At 42.1% G+C, this 22,500-nt stretch overlaps 1 protein-coding gene across 1 annotated transcript in view; it reads left to right on the forward strand.

Moving 5' to 3' along the window:
* The first annotated feature begins 14,558 nt into the window (after positions 1-14,558).
* LOC143297075 (limbic system-associated membrane protein-like) overlaps positions 14,559-22,500 on the forward strand; it is a 146,035-nt gene continuing 138,093 nt past the window's right edge. The window contains exons 1-2 of the mRNA XM_076609247.1: positions 14,559-14,637; positions 14,852-14,958. Coding sequence (XP_076465362.1) covers positions 14,559-14,637; positions 14,852-14,958 — 186 coding nt within the window. The remainder of the gene's footprint in view (positions 14,638-14,851; positions 14,959-22,500) is intronic.

The following is a 22,500-nucleotide window of genomic DNA, read 5'->3' on the forward strand; positions in this document are numbered from 1 at the left end:
TCGTATTTCACGAACTTTTGTTTCTTATTTTGAGTATTATTTTCTTGAAATTGAATTTTGTTTTCGATTATTTTGTAAAGGTATATGTTTACTTACCCCTTCATGAGGGGCCATAAATAAACCATTCGCATTCGCATCCTCTCTCTCTCTCTCTCTCTCTCTCTCTCTCTCTCTCTCTCTCTTCTCTCTCTCTTTACTTTCTCTTTCTCAACTTCCTGATTATTCTTCTTCCATCTCTCACCCCTATGTTATCTTCGTCATTTTTTTCGTTTGAAGGAACAGATGCAATATTGTTCAATCTAGACCAAGTATTTTGCATTTTGAATCTTTGAAACGCTAACAATTTTTCTTGATTTTATTCGCCCTCCCCCCCCCCACCTCCCCCCGCCCCTCCCCATATCCACCTCTGTCTCTCTCTCTGACAATGTGAACAGGGAAAGGAGCTCAGAAGATTAGTGTATATCAGTCCGTGTATACATGCGTGCGTAAGCTGGTGCGTGCGTGCGTGTGTGTGTGTGTGTGTGTGTGTGTGTGTGTGTGTGAGTTATATTCCATGCTTTTTTTTTTGCTTTTTTTTATGTTTCGTGATTAACTCTTGTTGTTGTAGTTGTTGTTGTTGTTGTTACCGTCTACACCGAGTGTCCGTACCGATTTTCTTTTTTCTTTCACTTTTTTTTTTTTTTTTTTTTTTTTTTTTTTTTTTCATCTTTTGTGCATGTGAGTGGGTGTGTGTGCTTGTGTGTGAGGGAGGGCATGGTGTAAAGAAGCTTCCAGCTTATCCAGTTACCCTCAATAAAACATTTGTTCATTGTTCATTGTTCTCTCTATATATATAGAGAGAGAGAGAGATGGCAAGCGCTCCCATGGAGGCCAAAAGAAGCGCTTCAAAGACACTCTGAAAGCTTCTCTGAAGGCCTTCAACATCAGCCACGACACATGGGAGCTGAATGCAATGGACAGACCAAAGTGAGGCCAACAGAATCGCTGCAGCAGAGCAACGCAGACAGGCCAGGAAAAGCAGTGCCAGCAAGTCCCCGACAGCTGCCACCACCCCCTGTCCACACTGCGTCAGAACCTTCCGGGCGCGGATTGGCCTGACCAGTCATCTGCGCACCCACAGAGCCCAACCCACCCGCCTCCAGGATGACTAGATGGTCCTCGTCGATCCCGACGGACGAACCACACACACATATAGATATATAGATATACATATATATCACACACACACACACACACACACACATATATATATATATATATATATATATATATGCCCATTTGTCTGTCTGTGTGTTTGCCTGCTTGTTGCTGCCACTGCATCGCCCCCGCCCCCACCCCCACCCCGTCTTCTCTCTTCTCTTGTGTACGCAGGAAACCAGTTCGTCCAAAATATAGTGTGTATGCATGTGCGTCTGTTTTTCTGAGTAGGCTTGAACACACCTTTACATATTACTCATCTTAGGCTACGGATTTATTGTTCTGGTCTTTCTCCAGCAACCTCAATGGTTTGAATCTTCTGTCTGTCAGCAGACTTTCTTTCTCTTGCTTTTTATTTACTTATATTCACTTGACCAAGCTGGAGATGAAGTTGACTTTCTGGGAAAAGAATTGACAGGTTTGTCGCTTTAAGCTTCTCAAAACTGATTAAGTTATGTCTTTTGTTGTTATTTTTAAAATACAATTGACGAAAATCATGTGGGGTTTAGTTTCAGTGAAATTAAGGACAGAATTTCGGTGAAGGCGAGCTTTTTTGTTTTTGTCTTTTACACAGTCCTTATGACTGTGGTTGTGATGATGAGGCTGACGATGTGATAATGTAAAACAAGCATGGGTCAGTGTGAGTGAGCCATAATAATCTTTGCACCTTTTAATTTTCAGTTATGATTCACAACATGATTTACAGTTATACTATGCACCTGCCCCCGTGGGGATGCCGGGGACTTCCAGTATAAATAGCATACCCCGCCTTCTGGAAATTTTGTGCTAGAAATTTTCTCTTTTCTGTCACTCTCTTTGTTTCTGCCTTTTTTCTATCTTCACTGTTGTCTCCTTTTTCTGCCTTCCCAGTCCATTCTCCTTTCTTTTTTTCAAGCAAGCCTTGACACTTTTTTTCTGTTTTCCGCAGTCTTTGCTCTGGTGATTAGGTAGTGAGATGTAAACACTGGGATGGGCACTATGTATGTATTTTTGTTTGGCTTTGAAATATTGTTTGTTTGTTTTTTTCTTCTTTACGTTTGTTTTTTTGTTTGTTTTTTTTAAATCTGGGGATGATAAATTAAGCGAAATGACTGGCGTCCTCAGCATGGCCTAGTCTTACTTGCCATAAGGAGCTAAATAGTTGGGATACTGTGTCATTAACTGTGTTTTGTAGGTTTGTCTTAATGTTATTTTGTAAATGTGACATTTTTGTGTTGACGTGGTTGAACATTTGTATGGTTTGACAGTCCTGGCATGGCCCTGTGCGGTCGTCTGGACTATAAACAACAAGAATAACAATAGGAATACCACACACCTGAATTTCACACTGATTATATTTCTGACTGCATAAATGCGGAGCACCGAAGAATCCAGTCCGCCAGCACGTTCACTCCAATATGATATAGCCATCAGATCGCATATGTCAAGCTTTAACTTCTGACACATCAGAACACAGACAATCATTTGAAACTTTTCGAAAATAGTGTAACATTTCGCGGACATGCAATATGATTAACTATTCTCCAGACGTACCCGTCTCACATCAAAGCCTAATCTTCTAACAACCAAGCACATCGCCGTTCAGAATTATGTGGCCACTCATGGTATTTGAATGGCGGCTTCTCAACATTAATCTTATCCACGCTTTTAACAGAGTTTACATGACTTTCTGTCTGATAATTACAGTGTGGTCATTTTCATTCTGAAGCAGCCTGAAGGTAAGGTATCCTATCTTCTTCCCTTGTACCTTCTGAACCTGGCATTTCCCCCCTCCTCTTCCTTATTATCAGCGTCGTCACCATTGTCTTTGTCTGATTTTTCCTCGTCTTTGTTTTCCACGGTAAAATCTAAACCTAATGTTGGTGGTGCTGGTAAACAAAAGCTTCGATGGCCGGTTGATTAATCGGTTTCCTCCCAACAAACCACAGTAAAAACTGTGTAAGGTATACATTTTCTTTAAAGGCAGAACGCTGTGTATGATATTGCAGCTGCTGCTGCCGCTGCTGCTGCTAATGATGATAATAATAATTCTGATGATGGTCATCATCATCGTCATCATCATCAGCATTAGTATTATCGCCATCATCATCGTCATCATCATCATCATCATCATCATCAGGAGTAGCAGTAGTAGTATAGTAGTAGAAGTTGAAGTAGGTAGTAGTAGTAGTAGCAGTGTCAACAGCAGTAGTGATAGTACAATTACTATTGTTGTTGTTGTTGTTACTGTTAATGTTGATGTTGATGCTGCTGATAATGGTGTTAAGAGAGCGTGTCAGCAAGGTACACAGCCACTGTGGTATAATTATGACTCTTGTACAATCCGAGATTACAGTCACTGTGGTCTAATCATGGCTTTTATACAATCCGAGATATTTGAACACCGGAATTTGACGAGACAAAAATGGCTCAAACTAGATAATGGCCGTCGAGAACGGCTCTTTCACTTCCTTCTCATCGTCCTCTCTCTCTCTCTCTCTCTCTCTCTCTCTCTCTCTCTCTTTCTCTCTCTCTCATCTCTCTCCCTATCTCTCTATATCTCTCCCTCTCTCTCTCTAAATCACTCTCTCTTTCTCTCTCTCTCTTTCTCTCTCTCTATCTCTCCCCTCTCTCTCTCAATCTATCTCTCTCTCTTCCCCTTCACTGTTGTCGTATTTCCTGTCCTTTCCTCCCATCCCTCACTCCCTTCCTCTCCCCCTTCTACTTCAGTTCACTTCCTACTGCCCGTTCCATTGTTTATGCCTCATGTGATCATTTTCCACAGCTCCACATTGTGAAGCGGTGATGGCAAGATTCGTCCATGATGCCCAGATTGCCTAAGGCTTTACTGAAAACGAATACTCCCTTCCTTAGCTGAAGATATGACGACCAAACAAGGCATTCTTAAAAAATATGAGATGGCTGCGTTTGGTTTGTTTTTTCATTGTCATTGGTATTGATTGTCTTGCTGACGTGCGCAGTGACCGAGTGGTAAAGCTTTGGACTTTCAATCCGAGGGTCCCAGGTTCGAATCTCGGTAACGGCGCTTGGAAGGTAAAGGGTGACGATTTTTCCGATCCCCTAGGTCAGACCTGCTTGTGCTTGAAACCCCTTCGTGTTTATACGCAAGCAGAAGATCAAATACGCAGGCAAAGATCTGTAATCCATGTCAGCGTTCGGTGGGTTACGGAAACAAGAACTTACCCACCATGTACACCCCTGAAGACAGAGTATGCTGCCTACATGGCGGGGTAAAACCGGTCATCCACGTAAAAGCCCACTCGTGTACATACGAATTTGGGAGTTGCAGCCCAGGAACGAAGAAAAAGTGGAAGAATTGTCTTGCTGTTGCTGCCGATGTCGATGCTAAGACAAGAGGTATTTGACAAGTCAAGAAATATCTATTTTATGATTTTAAAAACAAACAGGGGATATGTATCGATGATGTCGATGTCAAGGCAACATGAGTGACAGCGTGCATGATGATGATGATTTAAAGTTATCTTTCTTGCCATGCTATAACAACGATAGTGATGATGATGACGATAACGACGATGATGATGATGATGAAGATGATACATAAGAAGAACATGTACTTGTTATGCAGCTTCTTATTGCATCACAAAAATGGTAAGAATGGAACTTTCTTCGTATATTAAAAGTTTTAACTCTTCGGTCTATTTCTGGCAACCTATCTAGACATTCAGAAAATGCATTTGTCTTGAAAATCCACAAGCAATGTCGAAGAATACCAAACTTGTACAAACTTTCAAAGTATAAACATATTTTCTTAGGCTTGTAATATACTATTATTATGCTTTTTTCAGTACAGAGGTCGAACCCAAAACGTTATTCCAGCATACAATATAGCAACTGTGTACCACTCAACAACCCCTTCTCCAACTCCATTTTCTCGCAAAATCAATTTCCATTCCGTGTCGACCATTTGCCCTCCAAAGTGTTCAAACCACCATGGGAATTCGATGGCTATTTAGACCGTGTAAAAGTGATATGTTCTCCAAACGCTGACCATGGTTGCAAGGGGCCTTCCCTCGGTGTTTCTATTCTCTGTATAGAACGGCCTGGAGGCAGATTCCTTCTTCTGGCTCTTCTTCCTCCTCTTTCTCTATTGTTCTCACGTGTATGTGTTGTTGTTTTTTTCTACTGCTGTGTTTGAGGGATATGCATAATCCCAATAACCATTCCGAAGTGCATGGTGGAAATAGTATTGAAATGTTCTTTATTTGATGATGATGATTATGATGATATAATAATAATAATGATGATGATAATGACAATAATGATAATGTGCATTTATATAGCGCCCTTTCTCTCTAAGAGCTCAGGGCGCTATACATAAAATAAAAAAAATATTACAAGTTAATCATTCATGGCCACTCTTTCTCACCCCCCCCCCCCCACCCCCTCCCCACGCTTTCTTTTTCCAGTTCTTCATGCATCCAAAGTGAGCTGACATGGGTGGTGTTGGAGCACAAGGAAGCTGAGGTTGCTTATAGACAAGTTTTAAAAAGATGAGTTTTTAGCGATGAGCGAAGAGCAAAAATATAATCAGATGCATGGATATGACGAGGAAGGTTATTCCAGATGTGAGGTGCACCAAAGAAGAAAGAACGTTTACCATAGGTTCATTGCATTGACACGAGGAAGTTTCAAAAGGTAACAGTCAGAGGAAGAGCGGAGATTTTCTTCATTCTCAATCTCTCTGAAATGTTCTTTATTTCCTTCATTCCAAATCTCTGTGTGTGTGTGTGTGTGTGTGTGTGTGTGTGTGTGTGTGTGTGTGTGTGTGTGTGCGTGCGTGCGTGTGTGTGTGTGTGTGTGTGTGTGTGTGTGTGTGTGCGTGTGCGTGCAAGCCTTTGTTACTTTCTATGTCTCTTTCCTTCCTTTTTACGACATATCTCATCGCTGTTTATGTACGTACGCGATATCATCTTTATGCATGAGTCACTGTGAACACATATGATTTGTCTTAAGTTTCAGATCTATCGAAAATGGTATCCATTTGTTTTTCTCTATCCAGCCCTTAACTACATCATGGACCAGCAATAAGAGAACAGGTAGTAGTGAAAATGGGGTGCGTCGCTAAAACACAGGCAAATTCTTTGTCTTAGTATTGATGTGCTATTTTCAAGAATGATTTAGAAACAGATCATCAAGGGGTTGATTTAGCTTTGGACATTGTAAGATTTACATAAGCATGTTTACATGGTAAGAACTATGCCCTCTTCGGCCCCAGCTTCGAGAATTTCCTACTCCTGCCAGTGTTCTGTCTCGAGCTGACTTTCTATGCGTGGTCCAAAGTCTGCATGGTTATTGCCGTCTGAAAAGAGAAGTGTTACGATACGAGAATACTTTGGTCTACAGTTGAAGTAAGCACGGTGCAAGTTCTCTTGTGCGTGGAGCAGTTTGCGTTGGTCAAGACTGTTGCAAACTGACTGTTCGTATTGTTACCAGGTCATATGATCGCAATTAATGCCCCATAAGGTAATATCTGGACCTACAGTTGGCGTTCAGAACGAAAACAATAAATCCTTTCCGTGATAATCCACCGTGAAATGTTGTACTTTAATTATCAGATTTATTATTACATTCCATTAAATGGAAACAAGATGAAACATAAGAAGTAGTGGAAAATTGTTAAATGAAAAAACAACAACAACAAACAAACAAACAAACAAAAAACAAACATGATGGTCATGCTAATTTTAGTTTTGCAATAATTCATTATGACCAAGTGATTGTAATGACGACACTGATACACAAGAACAGGTTAAAAAGCTTCAACTCGTTGCATTATTTTGAAATATCCTCATAAATGCAAAACGTAATGATGATGTAAAGAAGAAGAACAAGCAGGACAAGAGCAAGAGCAAGAAGAAACGTCATGAACCTGAAAGAATATAACCATTGGACTGTCAGTCTTGTTCATTATCCACAGCATATCCGAACGTTTCCAACAGCCATTTCAGACTTACTGAATCTACCATGTACGTACATGCAAGGTTGCGAAATTCTCAGAGATAGATGACAGGTCGATGAGATTCATTCTTCTAACATGCAAGCAATTTATTTCAAAGTTCTGACGATATTTTCTTAGGGAAGATATAATGATTATAATTATGTGACGTTTTCGGTGTTGCCCTGTTCACCTGTCTCTTCTTCTCTGTCTCACATCCTCCTTTTTATCACACTCCTCTTCTTCTTCGTCGTCGTCTTTACTTTTTTTTCCTTTAAAAACTTTTCCTCGGTCAAATCTAGGCTTTGAGTCTGGGGTTCTGGCGAACTCAGCTTTTAGTACCTGATCACCTGAGGTTTACAACACTGGAATCTACCGCATCCCATACTATTTATGGAAAGTTATTATTATCTGTATTAAAACCATTTGTCTGAGTCTCCTAAGGTAACTTTCAAGAGTACTGGAAAAACCCTTACAAACTTTTTAGTTGCTTATATTTAGAACAGTCATTATCCGGAAACTTCATAGACTTGCAGATATGCCAATGACTTTGACCCAAATCCAAACTAACCATCCAATACGCCCCCACCCCTCACCCAGCCCCCACCCAGCACTACCGCCCCCAAAATTCATTTTCTTGCAGAATTGATTATTATTCCATTGCCCAAAAAGTCATCAAAACGTTTGAGAATTCAATAGCCACTTAGACTGTGATTGTTGTGTTCTCTAAACACTGAGCAAAGTTATCAGGAGCTGAGCAACGGCCTTCATTAACAGGCCTCAATTCTTTTCAATTCTGTGTGGAACAGCCTTAGGCGGAGTCCTTCTTCCAGGTCCTTCACATCCTACTCTTTCTCTATAAGCCACATCTTTCCCCTCCCTCTGTTTCGTTCTTTATCTGGTCTCTCCCCTCTTGCTATCTCTGTTTCTCTTTGTCTTTGGCGAGAGAGACTTATTCTGTTAATTGAGGAAGTTTAGCTAATTAGCCATTATACCACGAGTTGACGTCTTTTCTCCGGGAAAGAGTAGTAGTAGTAGCGGCGGCAGCAGCAGTAGTTGTAGTAGTAGTATCATTGTCATCATCATCATCATCATTTTAGTTATTGTTACTGTTGCAGTAGCTTATGTTGTTGTCATCGCATGTATCATCACCATCGTAATTATTGAGAAATGACGAATGGAAACAAATCGAATTAATATTAAAAGACTCAATACCGTTGAAATTTATAAAATGATACAGAACAGAAGTTTGCGTGGTACTCACAGACACAATATAGCTAAAGTAAGAGTTGTGTTTGATATAAATCACCCAGTCTAAAAACCGAGCATGGAATGCATTAAACGAACACTTTGTTATAGCATCAAAGTAATGCTGATATATCTTTAGAACAATATTCAGTCATCAATGTTTCATTACAGAGGGGCATGACTGACTGCAGGGGAGTGGTCTTTAAACCGAACTGTTATCTCGCTAAAAACCCATTATTGCTCATACACCAATGGCACACAGTCAAGATAATCGGAAACCTCTTGCCAGTGTAGTACCATAGCCAGTTTTATGTACGCGAATTACACAGACTACAGAATGAATGTACGTCTGACAAGCCATACAACTGCTCATAACAATACAGCCGTGTTCAAGACATCGCTGATGAAATGATACAATTCCCCAGACGAAACGAACACCTCTGATTGCTGTCGGAGGCCGAGTTTTGTGGGGAATGAAAAAGAAGTTGAAGACATAATTGAACAGTTTATCCCTCAGAAATCGCGGGTCCAGCTGGGTGGAGGGGGGCGGGGCGGGGGCGGGGGACAAGGGGGTGGAGGGAGGGGGGCATTGGCTCGCAATCCCTGCTCTTCCAGCGCTCCCATGAAGAAGAAAATTGCAGAAAGCCCTGCCCCCACCTCGTTACTAGACAAAGGTCTACGATTCTTCCCTGGATCTTCGACATCATTGGGGGTGCTGGGGCCCAGCTGTGTGCCGCCAGCAATCAATCAATCTAATTGTCCGAGCCCTTGATGAGGCCTCAGCACCAATGGCAGCATTGAAAGGCAAAGTTTGGGGCTGCCCCGAGCAAGAAAGGGAGACCAAAGAGGACATTGATTGTCCTGATGGCCACAGTTCCCTGTAACATGCATCCTTGCGTAAGACTAACTTCAAAAACTCCGCAAGAAAGGGTACAAATTGCTGCTGGGCAAGGGAAGCGTGGTTAGTTGGAGGCTGATACTTGGTGGCTTTTATGATCACTTTGGTCAGAGGGGCGTGCTGTTTTCAGCAATCGATTTAATGACAAAGAAGCAAAGTAGGTCTTTTATAAATATACAACATTCACATGTTCCACTGACACAATAAATGAGCAAACCAATAATACCCATACCCAGCCAACTGACCAACAGAAACTTCAGTCGTATAGTTTGCAAGTTTGCAAGAACTCGCGATGCATTAAGGTAGGTTATATGTTTAATACACATATAGTAATAATAAGCGTGTTCAGTGTGTTAAAATGCCAATCACTATTTATTTTAATTTCCAAAAGGGAAAATGTCTTTCTAAAAGACAGCACTTGAATATCCAAGCCACTCTCTTTCTCTTTCACACTCTTTCGGTTTTTCTCTCTCTCCATAATTTATCTCCACCTCCTTCCCCTCCCCCGTCTCCATCTTTTTCATATTCTGCTGGTTCCCTAAGTTAAGTGATCGATTGTTACCTTCAGCTAAAGGCAGTTCTCTGAAGTTAGCTGCGACAGGGCAAGAAAGCCAGAAGACATCCACATATGCGATTCAGAGACAAGCTGAAGCGCCGGTCATCTCTTGCCTGTACTGACCCTAAGAGCTGGGAGCAGATGGCCGAAGACACAGAGAGCGTTGGCGCTCATCCACGGTCTGTAGGGAGGTAGCCAGGAAAGAGAGGCAGTGGATGAAAAAAAAATGACGGAAGCACACCGGAAAGCGGGTGCGCTGGTTTCTCCAGTCCAGAGCTTCTTCTGTAGCAGTGGCTTCAGAGCTTGCACCTCTTGAATTGAGTCAGACTGGGCTATAAACTTTGCGTCTTACTTGTCTTTTTCAACAGCAGATGTGGTGTAAAGTAGATGCGTCATTCCGCACGCTTTGACACTTCCTTCGAATTGAAATTTAAACTTTCACACACACACAGACACACACACAGATGTATATATATATATATATATATATATATATATATATATATACTTACATGCATACATACGTGCGCACACGTATTCTCTCTATGTCTCTCTCTCTGTGTCCCTCTCTATCTCTATATATATGTCTGTCACACACACACACACACACACACACACACACGCGCGCGCGCGCGCGCGCGCACAGAGAGAGAGAGAGAGTCGTCCCTACATACACAAAACTCCCGGAGAGAGACAGACACCGTCATCTCCTGAGGGAAGCAATGAAATATGCCAACGTTTAATGAATATACCTCATCCTCTCATGGCCAAATCACCACGAGCTTCGTCCATCAAATCAGTTATGCAGAGGATGGGAAAAAAGGGAGAGGAAAAATGGACGGGCGGACAGGAGCGGGAGGATTATGGGTGGGATGGAAGGGCAGGCAAGGGTGGTGGTGAACTGGGTGGCAGAAGTGGAGGGGGGTGGGGTGGGGTTACCAAATGAGCGGGACCTTTATCTGTTTAACACAAGACTGAACTGCGCCTCAGTTCAGCTGCCTGCAACCGCGATCTTGATAGATGATGTGAAATTCGTGATTTTTTTTTTAACCCGCTGCTTTTCCCTACCATCTTTTTTATTCAATCTGCTCAAATTGTTTGTTTGTTCATTTGTCTGTGTCTGCTAAAGCACATTCGTGTGTGTGTGTGTGTGTGTGTGTGTGTGTGTGTGTGTGTGTGTGTGTGCTTGCACGCATGAGAGTGAGTTTGTGAGTGTGTATGTGTTTTCATTACTACATTTGTTTTGAAGGGGGATGCTAAGATTTTTTTTTAATGATTATAATGATAACGATGAAGACCATGATGATGATGATGATGATGATGATGATACTAAGAAGAAGACGAAGAAGAAGAATTGTGAGAAGACGAACAAGAAAGCGAGAACGAAAGGATAAAAGAAAGAAAGAAATCAAACATATTGTTTCTTATGATGTCCTTTTTTTTTGGGGGGGGAGGGGGTGGACGGGGGGGGGGGGGAGTATGTATCTGTCACTGTGTCTCTGCCTCTGTCTGTTTCTGTTTCTCTCCCTCTTTCTTTCTCTCTTTCTCTCCTCCTCCCTCCCTCTTTCTCTCTCTCACTCTATCCCTCTTTGTCTCTCCCTCTCCCTCTCTCTTTCTGCCAGCCTGCCTCTCTCTCCCCTCTCCCCCTCCCTCTATCTTTTTCTCCATCCCTCCTCCCCCCTCTCTCTGTCTCTGTCTCTGTCTGTCTCTGTCTCTGTCTCTGTCTCTGTCTCTCTGTCTCTGTCTCTCTCTCTCTCTCTCTCTCTCTCTCTCTCTCTTGTCCACTCGCGTTGTGTCTCTCACCACACCTCCCCCATTCTCCTTTCCTCACCCCTCTCTCACCCCCACCCCCACCCCCACATCCCCCTGCCAAACCCCTCAGTCTCAACCCCACCCCACCTCTCTCCCCCTCCTCTCCCTTTCTTCCTGTCAGACAAATCACGACAGTGTGAACAGAGCCTGTCCATCGGACGTGTGCGCATACAGTGCCAGCCTGAGCGGACACATAACTCGCCTCGGCCACACAACACCCGAACTGCTGGAGAGTGGTCATTGTCAACAACACGGCACATGGTTTGGGAAGCAAGAAATAAAGCAAAAGAGAGACAGAAAGAAAGAAAGAAAGAAAGATGAATCAGACAGAAGGTGCAGGAGGAGGAGAAGAACGAAGAAAAAAATACAGGAAAAGGGAAAGAAAATACAAAGATTCAATGAAATAAAGAAGAAAGGAATAGAGGAAATGTGAAGAAGGATGAGAATAAAGAATGTCATAAAATCAAACAAAACAAGATACACCAGGAAGAGAAAGGAAAAAAATGGAACAGATGGTTGCAAAAAGGAAGAAGAAGAAAGACGAAAAGAAAGAAAACCAAAGATTATACAAACAGAAGAACAGAAAGAAAAAAAAAGAAGAATGAAGTATAAGAATGAAGAAAGAGAAGAGAAAATTAAGAAGACCAGGAAAGTAAAAAGGAATAAAGATACAGAAAGAAAGAATGAAGCTGAGGGTTGTAGAAGGAGGAGAAGAAGGATGACGAACAATAAGAAGGGAAAAATTAAAGAAAAAACGGGGCGACAGAAAGAATTTTTTTTTTAAATGAAGTAGATGGATAAAAAGGGGGAAGGTAGAAGAAGGAACAAGATCTGCAAGGGAAAAAAGACAGAAATAAAGAACGAAGAATTAAACAGAAATATAAAGAAGAAGGGGAAAACAAGAATAAAAGAAAATGGGAATCTTGTGGGAAAAGATGACAAAGGAGAATGAGCAGCTGGAGAAAGAGAAAAACGAATTTAAAAGAGGAGAAAATATTAAAATTGAATATATTGATACAGCTGCTTGGTACTTGTGATCTGTTTCATAGTTCGATTAGCAGGATTTTGTTTTGTTTTTTTCTTTATTTTTTTCTTTTTCTTTTATTCAGCCCCGCCTACTGGAAACAAAATAAAAATGGAAATCTAAGCGTGTTACGTTTACCGGGTGGAAATAGCTGTAACGAAATAAAAGAGACCAATAGAAAAAGGAAAATACGCGATCTGTTTTTGATGAAACGGAGTGACGTGGAATTGGGAAGTGAGGCTGTCGACGGAAGTATTATTTTTAAATGAATAGTCATGCGTACTGTGGGAAATTTTGATTTGTCAATCATCTGTACTTTGTCTTCTTCACGTGTATTGCAAACACTGTGTCAAGCTATTCATTCGTACGAAATACAGTTTTGGTAAGAGCTATATTGTTTTTAATTATGATGAACAAATCTCCATTTATTAATATTTTATTAAAGGCCGGAAGATACTTGTTCGTCAAAATCGTTCACGCAAAACATGTACGTGCTTCATCGAAATCCTAAAGGAAATCTTCTTTTTTTTCGTAACGTTTTGCGCGTGCGCACGCGCGCACACACACACACACACACACACACACACACACACACACGCACACGCATGCACGCACGTGTGCGCGTGCGTTTTGGTTTGATGTTAAACCATTCTAACGAAACGTTCCCTTTTTATATTCTTTTTGTTTAAGGGTATGATCGTTTTTCTTGAAAATTAAGACGTCACAAATTGTGAAATGTGGTTTCCATTCTGCACCCCCGATTGCTTTCCCCTGTCTTTACTACTATACATGAATATTGTATTTGTGAAGAATGCGCTCGCAACTTGAATTCAGCTTTCAATAAACGGTACACTGAAATAACCGTACGTAGGCAAGACATAGCTCGATTTTTTCTGTGAATGAATATGCTGCATTATTTCGACAGGAGACTGGAGCGAAGGGCGTGGAAGAGTGGGGACGGGTTGGGTTAGATGGCATGCAGACCAGAATGGGGAATTTGGTCACAGACAAACTGGCTTGGCCAGCCTTCACTGCGTCTCTCTGCTTCAGTGCTCACGTGCTCACACTGTCACCCCTGCGTCTCTCTCGGCCCATTTCATTGGCTGCCCTGTTGATCTGTCCACTCGTTTTGATTCATCCCTCCTTCTCTCCCTGCCCCCACCCCCCTCCCCCCACTCCCAACTCCCTCATCCCCCCCGCCCCGTGTGTGTGTGTGTGTGTGTGTGTGTGTGTGTGTGTGTGTGTGTGTGTAACCTTAAGACGCCGATTACTAATCCGTATTATTTTTGTTGAACTGCTGATGGGCAACAACGTTTCGCCCTTGTCATCGTTTATTTTTTAGGGTTATTACCCCTGCATCTTCTGCGTATTTCGGTTTATTTCAGAAGTCTGGAAAGCCCTGTTTTTGTATCGTGCTTTTCAGCTTGGCAGTTCTGTAAGCATGCCTTCTGCTAACGAAATGGATATCATGTTTCAATGTTTGTGGGTGGGTACGTATCTGTTGAGGAAATGAAAGCTTATCCATAACAAACATAATGGTTCATGTCTGCATATGACTTGCTAGAAACGTGTATTTGTTGGAGTGAATGAACAATGACATGACCATAAAACCTTCACAGACTGCACGCTTCCGCAACAGCAGTCTAATCCAATATTTGACCCTATTAACTCAGCCACCCTTTATAGCACAACCAATTAATCAAATCACCCCCAAACGGCGCCAAGCGTTTACGAGCACTTTATAGAATGTAACGGTTAATCTGCACGATTCTGCTACGGCTGTTTTACTGGCTGATTACCAGTTATTAGTGCTGTCGTTTTTGTCTCAGATATTGTTTAAGCGGAGAGGGATGAGGGTGAGGGGCAAATGGATGACGAGGATGATGACAGTGGTAATGACATGAAGAGGATCACGATGGCGACGACGATGACAATGGTCGGAGTTGGTAGGAAGGGACAGTAACTGTTTCTCGTCGATGGGGTCATACTGATAAAAAAAGCACAAAAAACAAAAACATCACGGTAGCAATAACGTAATGCTCATAATGACAGTGAGGACGATATTTACGACGACAGTGACGATGACAACGACGACGTTGATAATTGATTATGACTTGCTCCAAAGGTACTCGTGCACTGAGGTTGTGTGTGTGCTTTCAGTTTCAGGGCTGAAGCCGAAAATGACCATGCTGAGACGTAACGTGACCGTAGTGTCTGGTCAGACTGCCGTGCTGCCTTGCTCTGTGGACTTTCTGGGTACCTACAAGGTAAGGCAACTGTCGTCAGTCCTGTTGTATTGATTATCGTGACTGTGATGGTGGTGTTGACGGTGATAATAATGTGGACAGTGATGATGATGACTACGATGATGATGATGATTATGACGATGATGATGATTATTATGACCATGATGATGATGACGACAACGACGACGACGACGACGATGATGATGATAGCGATGACGATGACGTTGATGACGACGATGATGATGATGATGATGACGATGATGATGATGACGATGGTGATGATAATGATGATGACGATGATTATGATGATAACGATGATAATGATGATGATAATAACGGTGTTATAGTGGCAGTGATGGTGTACTGGTGGTTATGCTAACTTCCTAGCATTAATTTGTATATGACACCTAAATGCGTAGGTGCTCACTACAAGGTAAGGAAACTGTTGTCCATCCTACTGTAATGATTATCATGATTGTGATGGTGGTGTTGATGATTGTGATAATGGGGAGAATGGCGATGATGATGATGATGGTGATGATGATCATGATGATCATGATCAAGATGATGACGATGACAACGGTGATATGGTGGCAGTGATGGTGTACTTACGGTGCGGTAACTTCATAGCTTTTAATTTGTTTATGATACCTTAATACGCAGGAGCTCACTCATTCACAAACACATACTCGCACACGCGCTCATTCGCACACTCTAACACGCACGTACACACGCACGCACACACACACACACACACACACACACACACACACACGCACACATACACACATGCGCGCGCGCACACACACACACACACACACACACACACACACACACACACACACACACACACACGCACGCGCGCAATTGGAGTGATGGCCTAGAGGTAACGCGTCCGCCTAGGAAGCGAGAGAATCTGAGCGCGCTGGTTCGAATCTCGGCTCGGCCGCCGATATTTTCTCCCCCTCTACTAGACCTTGAATGGTGGTCTGGACGCTAGTCATTCGGATGAGACGATAAATCGATGTCCCGTGTCCAGCATGCACTTAGCGCACGTAAAAGAACCCACGGCAACAAAATGGTTGTTCCTGGCAAAATTTTGTAGAAAAATCCACATCGATAGGAAAAACAAATCAAACTGCACCAAGGAAAAAATACAAAAAAATAGGTGGCGCTGTATTGTAGCGACGCGCTCTTCCTGGGTTGAGCAGCCCGAATTTCACACAGAGAAGTCTGTAGTGATAAAAAGAAATACAAATACACACACACACACACACACACACACACACACACACACACACACAAGCTAGTAAACACACACACACACACACACACACACACACACGCACACACACACACACACACACATGCAAGTAAACACACACACACACACACACACACACACACAAGTAAACACACACACACACACACACACACACACACACAAGCAAGTAAACACACACACACACACACACACACACACACACACACACACACGCACGCACGCAAGCACGCACGCACGCACGCACGCACACACACATGAAACTTTGTTATTTGTTTTCCTCATTTCATCATCTCTGCACCAAGAACCGTTTCTTCTTTCTTCTCCTTGCGTTTTTTAATAGATTTTTTTTAAACACACACACACACACACACACACACACACACACACACACACACACACACACACACACACACACACACACACATATATATATATATATATATGAATGTATGTCAACCTCTCTTTCTGTCTGTTTACCTGGCTACCCACCTACCTGTCTATGTACACTCCTAACAACATAGCTACTTCCCTGTCCATATCTGTATGTCCAGCTACCTGTCTGTCTGTCTTCTTGTACACCTTCATCTTCTTGTACTATTTGATTTTTACACGCCTTTTTGCCCATGCCAAACTTCTAACACTTACACTTAATCCTTGTTTATATATGTATACATTCTATTAACCTGTCAGCCTGTCTACCTGATATAGCTATATGATATATCCTTATGTCCGTATATTTACCTGTCTGTCCACGCACTCACATCGCTTTGATTGTTTTTCTACTCCCCGTTATTTTACGCGATGAGATCGTGTTGAATTTTTGATTAAGAAACGTTCACATGACAATCGGTTTTGCAATAAAAGACAAAAGTTTGATTACAAAAATAAAACCTGTGGTGTCAGTGATGACCTCTCATATCAACAAAGCTGTTGTTGATTTTGATTAGTTGTTTCGCTGTTGTTGTTGGTGAAGTTGTTGTTGTAGTTGTTGTTTTGTTTTCATTGTTTTTTGCTTGTTTTATTGTTTGTTTGTTTTGTTTGTTTGTTGTTGTTTTTTTGTGGGTGGGGGGTTGTCGTTGTTGTTTTGTTGTTTTTGTGATCGTCTGACCCAGTTCACTTCAAGAAGACATATTGTGAAAAAAAAAAAAAGGGGGAAAGAAAGAAATCGCCCATTGGATTACACAGTGACAGTGCATTTCCGAGCAAAGACATCTCAGTCCCCACAGTTGTGGCGGGTCATTTCATGCCATTGAACACAGCCTACTAAACAGACCTGCAGCTGAACCGGAGGCAAAACAGGTAGCCAAAGAGGTCACGAGAGAGTCAAGCTGGTTGCGAGGTGGGAAGGAATTCAATCTATCTGCTCCTCTGCCTGTCGGTCTGAGTGACTGTGGGTCTCCTGTGAGACCAACTTTGTGCCCGGTGGCTGTCGAGTCAGACCCCAATGTTGCATCGTTTGATTGGATCGTGGTCAGGTAGACACATTGCTGGGACTTGACTGTTCTGTGGGAAGGACGCTTCTGTACAGCTGTCTGACCCAGACTGCCGACGGTTGTCTGTAAAACACTACTGTGCATGGAGTCATGGAGTGATTCAGTCTGTTTCTGTCCTAAACTCTTTCTCCCTCCCCACCACCCGGCACTCAGACCTCCTAGCCCCCCTCCCCGACCCCACCCTCCTACCCCCGCTCACCCACCCACCCACCCACCGCCCATCAGCATTCAACTGTTCGTTTCTATATTTACAGGTTGTGCAGGTGGCTTATATGCAGGAACCCTCACCGATATTGGCTTTAAGGTTTTGAATAAGCACAGCAGAAAGACTGAAACAAATATGCACTGCACATGTTCGATCTGTGTGGGTTTTTTTCCCTACTAAACTACTGCTTCACTTGGACTTGGACAAAAATGTGTACGTGTGTGTGTGTGTGTGTGTGTGTGTGTGTGTGTGTATGTGTGTGTGTGCGTGCGTGCGTGCGTGCGTGTGTGTGTGTGTGTGTGTGTGTGTGTGTGTGTGTGTGTGTGTGTGCCTGATACAACTTGGGCTGAGGTATATCATATCTTAAAGATTGTACACGTATTATCAGATAAAGGATGCATCAAAGGAGTTTTTCTGCTCATATCCCAATCAAAGACGGGCTGATCGAAGTAAACAACTAACTTGCCTCCTTAAAGTTGCCGGCAAAATAATTATGGCTATCATGGTCGATACGAGAGAGAACAGTCATAGCTCGAGGTGGAAGAAATTCAATCTGTTTGCTCCTATCAGAATATAACTATCAGTCTGGGTGACTGTGCTGCCCGGTAGCTATGGTGTCAGATACGTTTTGCAGCGTCAGATTGGATCATGACGAAGCCGACATATTGCTTGGACTTTGCTGCTCTGTTGGAAACACGTTTCTGTCCAGTGGTCATGTCTGACCCAGACAGCTGGGAGATATCTGAAGGATTCCTCATACTTGATGAATGTACGTGTTTAAGACTAGCTGAAACGATCGATTTAAAAAGTACTTGTGTGACTGTGTGTGTGTGTGTGTGCGCGCGCACACACACACGCGCGCGCGCGCGCGTGTGTGTGTGTGTGTGTGTGTGTGTGTGTGTGTACATGTGTGTGTGTGTGTGTGTGTGTGTGTGTGTGTGTGTGTGTGTGCTTGATTGATACATCATTGGCTGGGATAAGCTTTTTTTCTGCACATGACACGAACAGATTTGATGTTGTAAACAAAGCACTTTGCTGCGCTTAAGGTTGCCATTTGAGTGAAATCAACTCCGAGTGTTTGTCAATTGCGTAACTGACCATTATTTGACGCTATTGACAAAAAAGGCTTAAACAAGGCTTCCAGTTACACCAGAGGCAAAGTGTGGCCTACGTACAGTCATTATGGAACGGGAAAGTGGATCGCGTGGTGTGAAGAAATTCAATCTGTTTGCTTCTGTGCGTGTCAGTGTGAATGACCGTGAGTCTCCCGTCAGACCGGCTTTCTGCCTGGTAGCAATCGCGTCGGACCTATTTTGTGGTGTTTGGTTGGGCTGTCATAGGGCAGACACACTACCTGACATTGTTCTGTGTGGACTTGATAAAGATGTCTTGCTCACAGAATGTGTGTGTGTGTGTGTGTGTGTGTGTGTGTGTGTGTGTGTGTGTCTGTGTCTGTGTCTGTGTGCAAGTGTGTGTTTGTGTGTGTGTGTGTGTGTGTGTGTGTGTGTGTGTGTGTGTGTGTTCGCGCGCGTGTGTGTGTGTGTGTGTGTGTGTGCTTTGGTGCACGTTTTATTTGAACATGTTTTTTTTTATGTACGTGTGTATTTGCCTCATCTTTTTGTTTTTGTTTTTCAACTGTTTCTTTTGAATGGGATAAGTTTTCCTTAATTCTTAAAGCTGACCCAGACAGTAGGAGGACACGCGTTAGATGTCATGTGCAGTAAACTGAGACAAATAATCATCCCGCATATTCTGTTCCCGTTCTGTTTTTGTCTTCCCAGTTGTCAGCATCTTTTTTTTTCCTTTCTATTTTGCATCTTAACCTTCCCTCCACTCACTCTTCAACTCCATTTCACACACACAAACACACAACAGTTTAAAGGCACAAATCGTGCACCTTTTGAGTTGTTTGTTGTCCATTTCATTATGAGGTATGCTGGACATAATCATTATATAGATTCCCTTTCATTTTAAGTTGCTTCACCTTCGTTCAAAGACATGTTTCGAGTAACCCATTTGATATGGAGATGGGCAGGGAATGTATTTGGGTTTTCCACCAAAAAAGATGTGTGCTAAACTGTAGATCAACGATTTTTGTCAGAACCCAAACCATTTCAAACTACATGTCAAAATCACAAGGAATGCCTGTTTAAGACTACATTTTCGGAGAACATTTGCACATCGAGAAATGCAGCATGGCAAGCGAGACCGTTTGAAAAGTTATTATAAAGCGGCACGAACATTGGAAGGCGCTATATACATCATTATTGGTAGTATACTATTAGTCGTTTTATTGACTCACTTGTGTAAACAAAGTGAGTCTATGTTTTAACCCGGTGCTCGGTTGTCTCTGTGTGTGTGTGTGTGTGTGTGTGTGTGTGTGTGTGTGTGTGTGTCTGTGTGTCCGTGGTAAACTTGAACATTGACATTTTCTCTGCAAATACTTTGTCAGTTGACACCAAATTTGGCATAAAAATAGGAAAAATTCAGTTCTTTCCAGTCATCTTGTTTAGAACAATATTGCACCTCTGGGATGGGCACAAAAAAATAAAAAAGAAGCCTAATTATATGCAAACTGCATTTACTGTTATATCTATATTTTTTGTATTCTCTAGACTTGGCACTTTGACCTCTTATTCTGACACAACAACAAGAGGAGTCATTATTATCATTTTTTTGTTCAAACAGGAACTTCTTTTGGCTAAGCATGGAATTTTTATTTATTTTGCAAACGTTTTGGTGCAGATAGTAAAAAAGGGGAAATTACTCTGTAATTAATGCTAGGGGACTTAATTTATCACAAGTGAGTCTTGAAGGCCTTGCCTCTCTTGTTTATTATTATTATTGGGTACAAATATCGAGAGAGTTATTCAATACAATCAACAAGCGGTGTCTCACTTGGTATTTCGGTTGTTCTTTCCCACCTGCCTCTGTGCACTACAGGTCTTTCCTTGGCAAGACGTCACAGATCTGATTTTTTTTTCTTCCCATGTAAAGTGTCTGCAGCAATATCTAACAAGATTATATGCATATCTTTCAGAAATCGGTAGAGGGTCCTATCTAGAAATAAATAAAAATGATGAATGGATAAATGATAACAAACAAATAGATAGATAGATAGATAGATAGATGAATAAATAGATATATAAATGAATAAATAAAAATTATCACTGCAGGCTATCTAAATGTGTGGCTAACTTTTTTTTTTTAATTTCTACGTGTTTATTCCAATATGTATTCCACCGGACAGATCCAACTTGGGGGAAAAAGCGAGAAAATGGGGAATTAGTGAGAATATCAGGTCCATATTTCGTCGGTTTTTGTTGTGTGTGTTGTTTTTTTGTTGTTTTTTTGCGTGTGTGTTTTTGTTGTGGTTTTTTTGTTATTTTGTTGTTGTTTTTTGTTTTTTTGTTTTTTTTGTTTGTTTTTGTTGTTGTTGTTGTTGTTGTTTTTGTTGTTTTGTTTTGTTTTTTTAACTACGTTTAACTCGAAGGTAAATCAGAGATTTTTTTTCACTCAACCCAACGCAAATCTCAGATCTTGCAAAGTGGATAATGATTTCATCAGTGTTTTAGTTGTTTTTGTGAGTACGCTCAACCACAGTAGAAATGCACGTGTGTACAACTGTTGCCGTTATTTTGTAGGCTATTTTGAAGGAGCAAGAGATTTATCCAAGCTTACAGCTTACAAGACCCGCGCGAAATGGTAGCCAAAGTCATGACAGATGGGGAAAGTGCACAATCATGGAAAAGAAATCCAATCTATTTGATTATCTGTGTGTGGGGGGGGGGGGGGGGGGGGTCGTGGTTCCGTATTTGACCAGTTTCCTGTCCGTTTCTCTCGTGTTGGATGATGTTTGAACTGTCATCAGGAAGGGACACGATGCCTTCTCTTTTAGGGATTGTAAACATACTTGGTAATAGCATCGCTTTTGCTCTGTGTGTTTGCGTGTGTGTGTGTGTGTGTGGTGTGGTGTGTGTGTGTGTATGTGTGTGTGTGTGTGTGTGTGTGTACGTGTGGGGGGGGGGGAGAGAGAACCGACAGGTGTGTTGTTACATTCACCCATGTAATTCTCCAGTCCGAAAGAGCCGATCTTAGCTCGAACACATCTAAGATAAGTGTGTGATTTTTCAAGCTCAACTCAAAGTTGAGAATCAAACCAAGTATACTCTGGTATATCACCGCTGCATTCTGTTTCGTAAAACTCGGCTTGCTCTTCAGTCTTAAGAATGTTTCAATTCATCTTAGCTGGAATGGATTTAGAGAAGCTTTCATCGCACCCAAGTTAATTCAAAGATGAATATAAAATACACAGAAAACTTCTCCGTTAAAGCTTGCGTTTCGGAGTAAATACCCGCTGATCAGAGAAATACAGATGTATAATGTAGTGATCACGCTGTGCCTTTGAACGCAGTACTTTAAGGCCTTCGGTTGAAGCGGGCAGTCCTTGTCTAAGATGAGAAAGCGGATTGCAGGGTGACTGCTCAATCTATTTTCCCCTTCAGCCTGTGAGACTGTGGGTCTCTCATCAGACCAGCTGTCTGCCACTGACTGCCACGTCAGACACGTGTTTTAGTGCT

Source organism: Babylonia areolata, chromosome 22 (assembly GCF_041734735.1).
Source record: "Babylonia areolata isolate BAREFJ2019XMU chromosome 22, ASM4173473v1, whole genome shotgun sequence".
Taxonomy (NCBI): domain Eukaryota; kingdom Metazoa; phylum Mollusca; class Gastropoda; order Neogastropoda; family Buccinidae; genus Babylonia; species Babylonia areolata.